The 10,440-nt window shown below is 41.8% G+C and overlaps 1 protein-coding gene across 2 annotated transcripts; it reads left to right on the forward strand.

Annotated features, from left to right (window-relative positions):
- Positions 1-1,561: 1,561 nt before the first annotated feature.
- Positions 1,562-5,360, forward strand: LOC139288906 (ras-related protein Rab-7L1-like). Of its 2 annotated transcripts, XR_011597449.1 has the most exons (7): positions 1,562-1,707; positions 1,819-1,945; positions 2,813-2,884; positions 2,970-3,151; positions 3,900-4,021; positions 4,510-4,828; positions 5,233-5,360. XR_011597449.1 is itself a non-coding variant. In XM_070910365.1 (6 exons), the coding sequence occupies exons 2-6, from the start codon at positions 1,828-1,830 to the stop codon at positions 4,631-4,633; spliced, it is 618 nt and encodes a 205-aa protein (XP_070766466.1). In that variant the 5' UTR covers positions 1,562-1,707; positions 1,819-1,827; the 3' UTR covers positions 4,634-5,197. The 2 variants fall into 2 exon arrangements, 1 of the variants encoding a protein (XP_070766466.1); XM_070910365.1 differs by lacking the exon at positions 5,233-5,360 and having other exon boundaries at positions 4,510-5,197.
- The last annotated feature ends 5,080 nt before the right edge of the window (positions 5,361-10,440 follow it).

The raw sequence follows: 10,440 nt of genomic DNA on the forward strand, positions 1-10,440 counted from the left end.
TGTATGTCAACGTACTTACAACAGATTCTCCTCCACTCCCTGACTATATTACTGCCCATGGCTCCCCCTGCTGGAAAAGTTCCAAATCTGCCTCGTTTTTCAGGCCCAAACAAAGGCAGTATTCGAAACTACTACATACTACTGACAAATGGCTGTATGCACTATGTACTGCACACTGCTTCTCATAGTAGTATGCAGTATGAAACTGTCAAGTTGATTTATTTTGCAGTACGCCCTGCCAGACTTAGCCGGTTTCCGGTTTTGGAAAGTGGAAGCAATAATCATGCAGGTATTATGGCCCTGCCTTACGAAAGTCGGAAACAAACCCTTAAATGAGGCCTTGTAGATCTAATTTGAGTGAAGATTCAATGACTGGGTTGCTTATTTTTTCAAAAACAGATTTTGGTGGACTGCTAAGGTGAAATAAGTGAAAGTTTACATAATGTTAATGGCAAACCACTGCCAGCGCTTTGCATTGTGGGACACAGTATGTGAGGCAGACTGGTCTGATGTTTTTGACATGCTGCATATTGTGCTTTTGTTTGCATACTGCATACTACACGCTGCATTTTGGCCACATCAGTAGGTCCTGCTAGTACAGCAGGCGGTCCTGGTGCAGTTATGTTTGTCAAGAAGAGTCATTTTTACACTGGTGCTGCCACTGATACTGGGAAAAGGACCAAGACACGAAAAACACACACACAAAGAGAGTCACGGCGATGACTCAGCATCAGTGGGGGACTGGATGTTCGGTAGCCAGTAACAGTGGCCTAGTTGGCAGACCAGTACAAGTCTGAACGTAATCAACACCACATGCCTCAGTGTGAATGAAAAAGAAGAGAGAAATGTAGATGGGACAGACGAGGAGAGGGAGTGAAGTGGAGGAGTTGGAGGAAGAGGATGAACAGGTGTGATGGAGGAGAGGTGTGAAAGGAGGAAGTGGACGAGGAGGAGGAGGAGGAAGAGGAGGAGTGCCCGCTCGGAATTACATCCATATTGGGCGATTCCTCACCTCACGATTTACGTCCAGTGCAGGAAGTATGTGTTGTTTACGTAGCAAAGGGCGGAAAGTAACCAAGCAGCAGCTGTTTCTGAAATCCAAGTGATTAAACACACTGATTTGCTTTTCACCTGCAGATATCTGCACGCAGGGAAAGAACAGCGCCTCTCTAGGGAACGGAGGTGTTTGAAGATGACGGCAGGGAGGCGCTCAAGTCTCGAGAATCATCAAAATCAAACCAGCACTCTTTGAAACATGGATTGCTTCTAGAATTGGCAGAGCAATGCCACTTAAATACTAATACCACTTAGAGAGTCATTGGCCGATCCATATCTCCGTCCATGACTTTGCGTAATGTAATGTATTTCATATTTCAAACAATGTGGCGCAGGAGAACCATGGGAGAGAGGAACTAATGTGCACAGCTTCATTGACTGTTTTAGTTTCCTGTTGAACGAAGGTGTGGTTTATGACGCTGAACTGTTTACGGCTTCTGGTAACTTCCTTCCAGAAAGCAAAACCAGTCGATCCAAGTGCTGAGCGACACAGAGAGGACAGTCAGCAGTTTGTAGAGTTATGGTTGAGAAACCGTATTCAGAGTTGGTGCAATATAGAGAAACAGGGTTATCTTCATAATCATTTTGAGTTTAGGTAAAATGTTTGAGGTCAACAACTGCAAAGAAAGGCTCACGTAAAGTCAAATCCAGGTGGGCATGCGGTAAAGTATTTGTTTAGTTACAGAAGAACAGTTCTGCCTCATAAATCACATTTCCTGATGCTGGAACTTTGAGCCGTTGACACTTGTTGTTGTCTGACAGAGGAGAGCGATGACCGAGCACCTGCTGAAAATACTGGTTGTTGGTGATGGAAATGTTGGGAAGTCCTCCTTTGTGGATCGCTACGTCAAAGGACAGTTCAACAAGACGTACAAGATGACAGTGGGAGGTAGGGCTGCGTTAGCTGATCAGTGATCTGTGTGAAAATGTGACTGTACAGGATCTTAATGTTTTTTATTGTGTGTGCATGTGAATATTTCATTGCTGCTGAACTTTGTACCTCTAGTTTTATGCAAAGCTCGTAAAAAGGCCTTTTAGAACTTTTCCAAAATACTTTTTCAAACAGGTGAGATATATTTTTTTTTTTATATAGTTCCTGAAACTGTTTTTCAATTTGATTTTAGGCTTCATTCAAAAAGTCCACATTGAATCTTTGAAGAGAGATGAAATATGGTAGAAAGTGTGTCTGCTGCTTGCGCTCCCTTTTCTAACATTCTTTCTCTTCATTGAAGCTTTATTGACACAACGAGTCACTGATAGCGCTTTATTAGATATATCTTATTGCCAACAAATCCCATGAAAAGACCAAAACCAACACTGTGTTGGTGTCTGTGGCACCACTCAGAGCCAAGCCAAAGGTCAGCACGTTAGCATTGTCATTGTGAGCATGATAGCATGCCGACGTTAGCATTGAGTAACGCCACAGAGCCACTAGCGTGGCTGTAAACTCGTCATCTTTAGCTCTGTATTGTCCATAAACCAGCTGGACACTGTAGCGTTTAGCAAATGTTTCTCAAACAGGAGGAAATGGTGGATTCACTGGGGACACTTTTCACCCTGATATTACTGTGATACGCACTTTACACGTTAAACCCGTCTCTTGTGATGAAAGCATGACATTTTGAGGGGAAATATTATTTATTTTGAAGATTCTGTCTTCACTTCTGTTTCAGTTCTCTCACTTCTCGCTTCTTTCACTTCACTTCTTCTCTTTCTAGTTCTCTGTCTCTAATAGATCTTTTCTTTGTTTCTCCAGTGGATTTTTCTGTGAAGCTGCTGCAATGGTCGGATAAAGAAAAAGTCAGACTGCAGCTGTGGGACATCGCAGGTACAAAACGTTTTCCAGTACATGGATATATGAAGGGAGGGACGGAGGGATGGATGACATAGTGAACTTTGTGTCCTCCCTCCAGGCCAGGAGCGTTTCATATCCATGACCAGGATCTATTATAGAGGCGCGTTGGGCTGTGTGGTGATGTTTGACGTCACCAGCTCGTCCAGCTTCCTTAGCTGTCGCCATTGGAAACAGGACCTTGACAGCAAGGCCATGCTGCACAACGGAGACTCCATCCCCTGCATCCTGCTGGCCAACAAGGTGATTCAGTGCATTTACTGTAACTAATGAATAATTTATCAAGAAACCCTTCTGGCTCAGGATTAATAAATGAGCAATGTACTGTTGCTTGATGGATTCACATTTTCAGGTTCAGCTTCTCTGCATTTTAAAGACTCTGTGCTTCTACGAAGACCTTTAAATTCATCTATTCTTCATGTGCATACATTTCGTGAAGCTTAGCCTTTTTTATTGCTCTCCAGAGAAATGTCTTCTGTTAAGCAGGGAAAATACTGAACATGATTTTCGGTAAAAGACAGTAAATTACATTACACTTCTTCCCTGGCAAGGGGATAAATAAATTACAGGAAGAAAGAATATTTCTCACTTAAATTAAAAAAGCAAAGTTAATCATTTCATTGGCGTCTTTGCGGGATAAAGTAGTAACAATATACACATGATGTATTTGTACCTATGTGACAGTATTTATATGCACAAACTTGATCGTTCATTCAAGAGAGATAAGAGTCGTATCTCTACTTGTTGCACAGACTGAAATATCACATCGTTCAAAACATTTGAAAATATATTATAATTATAATTATAATTAATATCATATCACAGATGGACAGCCCCCAATAAAACACATCTGAACCAGTGCCCTGTGCACACCTAGGACCTAGACCTCAGCAGGTCCTGCAAGATCCTGAACCACTCACCTTATAACAACAAAACGTCTGCCTGTCTGTCTGCTCCCTCTCTGTCTGCCTGCCTGCCTGTCTGTCTGCAGTGTGACCTGGCTGAGCGGGTTGTGTCGGCAGACAGCATCGACAGGTTCAGTAAGGCCAACGGCTTCGTGACTTGGATGGAGACTTCAGTCAAAGAGAACAAGAACATCGGAGAGGCGATGAGGTAACTCAGAGTTCAGATGATGCCGCGTGGCTAAGGGACATTTTAAGGGAATAGACTGGAACTGAAACCCTGCAGCGGTTCACCAAATGACTTTTACTTGTGCTTTATACAGAGTTTATCCTTTGTTTACTCTATAAAAATGTAGTTTTATGTCTAATGCATGGCGTACATTTCTTTACCTGCAGTTCCTCCAAGATTTCAGACCTCACACTGTCACACAGAGTCATACTCATCATCCACTGAGGAGAAACCTCAGTGAAGCTCGTATGCATGATGATGTTGTGCTGTGAGGCCAAAACAAATGTTGCACAGCTGCTGATGTGCTCTAAGGGTAGCCACCAGAGCTGGGCCGACTGAGAATCAGCACCATTTAGCATCACCTGGGCTAGTGTGCTAGCTAGAGTCCAGCACCCAGACGTGCTAGATTTAGCCTGTCTGGCTCACCTTTAAATCAAATGAAGTTTTATTTGTCATCTGTTGTGTTTCAGGAGGTTGGTGCAGGAGATTTTGTGTGTTCAGTCCAGTCTGGACTCGTTCCAGTCTGGACCTCAAGACACCGTTTATCCTCACCTGGACTCAGAGTGCAACAGCAGAGGGGAAGGCTGCTGCTGACACACTGCTTTCATCAAATCACAGGGACAAGCACACACAGCCAGAGCCTGCTCATTAGTTTAGATGCTCGAGTTGTTTGAGGTGCCGCTGAGCAAGGCACTTAACCCTCAAGTACTCAGTGAGGCTGTCCGCTCAGAGAAGAGGACAGAAGAAGGCGGCTGCCAGCAGAGGCGTCCTAGATGTTGATGTAAGGAGGTGTGCACCTCTAATCTTCGCTAACAGCTCATCCAGCATCCAGCCTCCCTGCAATCTGCAATATCTCACAAGTGTTTCTAAAACTACATTATAGTCTGGACACTGTAGGATTAGGAAATACTCTGGGGGGAGGGGGGGTTTCTATCCCTTTAACCCCAGTCCTAGTTTCATTAGGGAATGTTTAAGTTGTCTTTCTGTGTGTATGAGTTTGGCAAACGCTTTGATTCTATGAATCTCTCACATCTGTATCTGCAAATGAGCTGCTGCCCCACATCAGGTCCCACCTCAATCCACAGACCCTCCATCCCTTAGAATATGGTGTTGCTTTCAACTATGTGCGTAATTATTAAAAGATATTTACAAACTTTTTTTGTTGTAATTTTCATATTCTTTCAATTCTCCAGAACCGTTTAGATTTGCAGCAGCAGGAGTGAACGCCACTATGGCTGAACAGACAAATAAAAGAGCGTCGCCTACAGAAACTCAACCAGCATCAAACATCTCACTCGCACTGTGGAGTGAGACAAAGGCCTCACCGTCATCAACAACTGCAGTCCTGACTGTTATCGTGTGACAGCGAGGACCAGGCGGAGAGAGAGGCATGAAGAGCAACACAAGGAGCAGAGAGAAGGTGTGTGTGCAGTTATTAACGGGATTCATCTCTTGGTGTGAGAACGAGGTGTGGAGCGTGCTCAGTACAGCCGCCAAGCCACCTCCTCCAACAGGCTGAGTCAGTCAGACACATGGTGTCCCTGTGCTAACAACCAGGGGTGGGGGGGGTGGGGGTATGTGCCAGTGAGGCAAATGGTGTGTGGTGTGTTTTCTGTGTATGTGTGTGTGTCACATGGATGTGCATGTGCCTTGGAGACATCAAAAGCTCACACATACCCTGCCAATCTGCTTCTGATTTGTCAACATGACAGCAGAGATTTCTGGGTAAATTGCTTCTGTTTTTAAGTCAAAAGCAGTTTTTTTAAATGATAATAATGTAAAACACCATCTTTATTGTACAGAACTACACCCATTAGCTACATAATCATGAAGGTTTCTTTTAATGATATCCTCAACGTGCACCTCACAGAAACACAGTAGTCTCCTGAATAACTGAACGACATCATATGTTGTCAGTTTTTATTAATTCAACCTGGTTAATGAGAAGTTTTTCCTCCTGCTGAACTGATCACACAGTGACCCAGAATCCTGGAGTGAACATGTTTAAACTGCTGAGTGCAAAGGAAGCAGTTACTCATCTTGTGTGCTGCTGATTCAAACAGGGGAGTTTCATGTCCATTGTGGCCCAACACTGAATGAAATGGATTCGCTCTCAGCAGTGCAAATTATTATTTTCTGCCCACACATACAACTTGTCTCTACTGAAATAAGAGGAACAAATGAGAGAAACTGTTGGCAGATAACGGGAACATCCTTTTTGACCCCCATTTCACACTCAAGTTAAGACACTTTCAACTCATGCCGACACACCTTTGCCTCCGGTCACAGCGCCTAAAGTCAACTCGTATCTGTTTGCATCCACTCACTTATTTTCACAGTGTTTAAAGTGGTATTTTGACTTGAACGTGAGGCTTAGAGGAAAGATGAGGGCGGGACCAAACGCATTAAGATCCGTCTTGAAGGGAACAAGAACATCCACAGTAACATCCACTGGCTGGTCGTGGTCAAGCCGGAGCTGGAGAGAAATATTTGACTCTTTGAAGCTGTGTTGGAGTCATTTACAGCCAACATGCATGTGTGTTTGAGGAAATTCAATTTGAGCTCTTTGGTGTGCGTGTTTGCACTGCCGTGTGAGCTTCTATTCTTACCAGTGAGTGGGAGGAAGGCAGAAGCCCTCGGTCGTGACTCATCATCATCCTGGAGAACCCTCAACAAAATGACCGGATGTCGGACAGATGGACTTTTTGCAAGGACGTAGTTGTCATTACACAATAAGTATCGTGTCAGTCATCGTGCGTCACTCGTGTTTTTTTCTATTCATATAATTTTGCGGCTCACAGCATGACGGCGGGTACAAGGGCACTTCAGCGGGACTCATTGGCTGTAAATGGACAAATCTGCTGTTGCAGAGAGAAAACGCTCTTGAACTTTTATGTTGTGGGACCTTCTCTCTGCTCACCTTGTGCCGGTCTAAATATAAAAAAAAACACTTTTTATGCATTTTATCTGCAGTTAAGTCAAAACTCAGAAATTCAAGACTTGTTTCTAAACCCTCCTTGACTATTTACAAGGATATTAAGGGTTTCATTTGGTCCTGTTTTGCTGTTTATACCAACTTTTTCAAATCGATGTCTCTCAAACCAAGGTGGAGATGATGAGTTGTATTTGTTGTAATTTTGTTGTGATGTCTGCTCTTGAGAGGTGCTTAAAAAACATTTTACTTACTTTCTTCCTCTTACTGAACAGTAAGGAAAAAATACACATTTCTTGCGGCTGAAGTTATTGAAGTTGCAGCAGTTCTCCCTTGTTGCCATTTGGAGCCGCCAGTAAACACATTGGTTTAATGCTGCGGGTGAAACGTCCCTGAACGAATAACACTTAAAAAAGTGTGTGTGTTTTATCACAAAATAAAATCAAACTTAGTATCAAGGTTTATTACCACTTTTGCCATCTATTTAGAGCTTCATTTCTTTATGGAATGATGAATGCAGTCTGGCACATCTCTATTCCCGGCCTCAGTGCTTCCCGACCGTGACGCTCCGAGGCTGCAGCGTAGGAGGCCTCCCACCAGCTAATGAGGGCAAGCTGACTGAGTGTCCTCTCTCGTATCAAAGCTGGGTTTTTTTTGCTCTGAGCAAGACTGCCAGAGATAGAAGGAACTGTTCCTCCTGTGACGAGATCATTGACGCTGCTGTGCTACTCCCAAACGTCCGTTTATTGACTCCTTGAGTTCATGTTGTGTCTTAGGCTGCATCCAATGGTGGAAAGTAATTCAGCAGGTTTACTCTACAATTCTACTTCAGTAAAATTTAAACTTATAAAATACATTATTTAAGATTAAACCAGTGGTTCCCAACCATTTAGGCCCCTTTTAAAAAGTCATTTTAAAAAGCATCATTTTTTGGTACTTCTACTTTTGATACTTTAAGTATATTTTGCTGATTACTTTTGAAAGCAGGATATTTAGTTGTAATGGAGTATTTTTACATAGTTGTATTGGTACTTTTACTCTTCATCATACAGACAAATGCAAGCTGAATAAAACACAAATTGGAGTTGATGGTGTTGTACCAGCCTTGCGAAGCTGGTCTGCATTATTTATTTAGCTCACTGTGGTCTGAAAAGGCTGATTTACTCGCGGTACAGTTGTCTTCAAGTGGTATAGACAAAAAGTATAAAGGGATCAACATGAGACTAACTAAATCTGAGTAATTTCTTTTGTCTGATGCTGTATTGGGGACTGGGGGTTTTAACCCATTTAACACCCACTCCTATTTCCAGGGTGGTGACCTGAATACCAACCACGATTTGGGGCTGAAGTAGTTCAGATGAGGCATTTTGAATTAATACTTTGTCTATATTTTAGAGACTTCATTAAGAATTCATATTTTACACAAGTATGTGACTACATTTACTTTTACTTCAAAGAAAAACACTGAAGTCTTATTGCTCTTAAGCTCAGTTTAGGCTACTTTTACCAGAGCACACAAGACCTTTTACTGAAGGAGTATTGTGACTTGAGACGTCGTCCAGCCGGGTAGCTTTAGTTTTACTTAACCATGACTTACAATCATACCACTGCAGGTGAAGGAAAAGGTTCCCCACGGATGTAAACTACAACCCTTCAGTGAAAGAATTTTCAGAAGTAACGTCAAAACTGGACGAGGCCTTGAGACAAGACGTCAGCACCCCAGTAGCTCCTTCAAGGAGTCGCTCAAGGAGGGGCGGTGTTTCTGCCCTTTACCTCTGTCGCCCCGGAGCAGCACAAGCAAAGACACCGGTTGCATCATGGATAACGTTAGACATTTTCTATGACCGAGTTGAATAAGAAACACATTGTCTGGATGAGCCGCAGGTGTGCTCTGATGAAGGTCGCATGCCTGATGAATGCAGTGACGTAAATCTGCTGTTCTGTTTACTTTACACAGACGTTAGTGTTTTTCCATCCCTTTGTGTGTTTTATTCTTCTACAATACTCATTTTGATTTATTCTTTTACTATTTTCTCTCTTATTGTGATTCTGATTCTCTTCCTTCTAAATAAAAATATGTTAGAGAATCTACACACCAGCAGCCACAAAGCAACATGTGACATATACACAGCGTGTTAATTAGATGGTGGTGAGACACTGTTGACGTTGTGAAGCACGACTGTGACCAATACTGAGTTTCAAAACATCTGTCATGAGCTGGAATACTTGTCTGTAAAACAATAACATGTTGGTTTGTTCAGGGTTTTTATAAGATTTCTGACAGCGCTGATAGGCAGCTGTACTATAATAACAATTTCCCTCCCCTATAATGTTTTTACAGAGGATCAGGTGGCTGGCAGCTGAACAGTTTTATACTTTTTGATGGACTAATGAAATAGTTTGCGGGATCATTTTTTTTTAATTAGAGAGAATTGATGGCATAGCATGAACAGTTCATAAAAACATGTATTCCTTGTAAGGTGGATGAACAATGGAGCATGTGAGAAACAGACTGGATTTACAGGGAAAAGAGAAAATACAGTGAACAGGGGAGAGAAAGACTACAACGACAACAGCAAGAACAAAGGAATGAATATAAACGAGTGATGCCAGGTGTTATCACCCCCCATTACTTGGGCTTATGGATGTTAACCTGTTATCTAACCATCAATATGTCACAAATGTGCTGTGATTCCAACACTATTCCCATTCAGCCATGTAAAAAAAAGTGTAATAACTATTTTTTAGTCTAGTTTAGTAGAGTTCAAGTCTTGTCTTTGTTCACTACAGCACCTGTTATGGTCATACAATCAAAATGATTATCTTTTTAAAACAATGTCATTTGGAAGGTCAAAATACAGGTCATAAACATAAACACTACAATTGACAACATACAAACACAATACACAATACACAAGTGGAAAAAAGCAAAGTACATGGTGCAATTATACATACATTAATTATCCATCTATCCATCTAAATTCCAATTTGCTATACTTGCATGACCTAATAAGTACAGTATCGCCAAAGCAGTTTGTACAAGCTTTACAACTGAAGGATGATTAAGAAATAAGACACATTATACTGAACCATCCAACAACACTTACATCACTATATAACTACATCATATATACTATGTACTGTCTCATAACAAAGAAACACAGAACTACACATATGATTGGCCTATATATGATTTTAGACTTACCAAAAAAGACCTGGAGCTGAACAACGCAGTAGAAGAGATAATATTTAAAAAATAAAAAATAAAAATAAAATCACAAAGCTGACGTTATCTAGCCATCTATAAGTATATCTCTTCACTTCTATATTTGCAGTAAAAAATAAAGCAAAATAAAAGTTATGTTTATGGTGTTTGTGTGGATCTAGAAGGTCACGTCTTCCTTTAAAGAAAGCACAAACTGGAGCAGAGCCAACGAGGGAAGACGCGCTTTTTAATGAAATGATCTTT

Source organism: Enoplosus armatus, chromosome 8, assembly GCF_043641665.1.
Source record: "Enoplosus armatus isolate fEnoArm2 chromosome 8, fEnoArm2.hap1, whole genome shotgun sequence".
Classification (NCBI taxonomy): Eukaryota; Metazoa; Chordata; class Actinopteri; order Centrarchiformes; family Enoplosidae; genus Enoplosus; species Enoplosus armatus.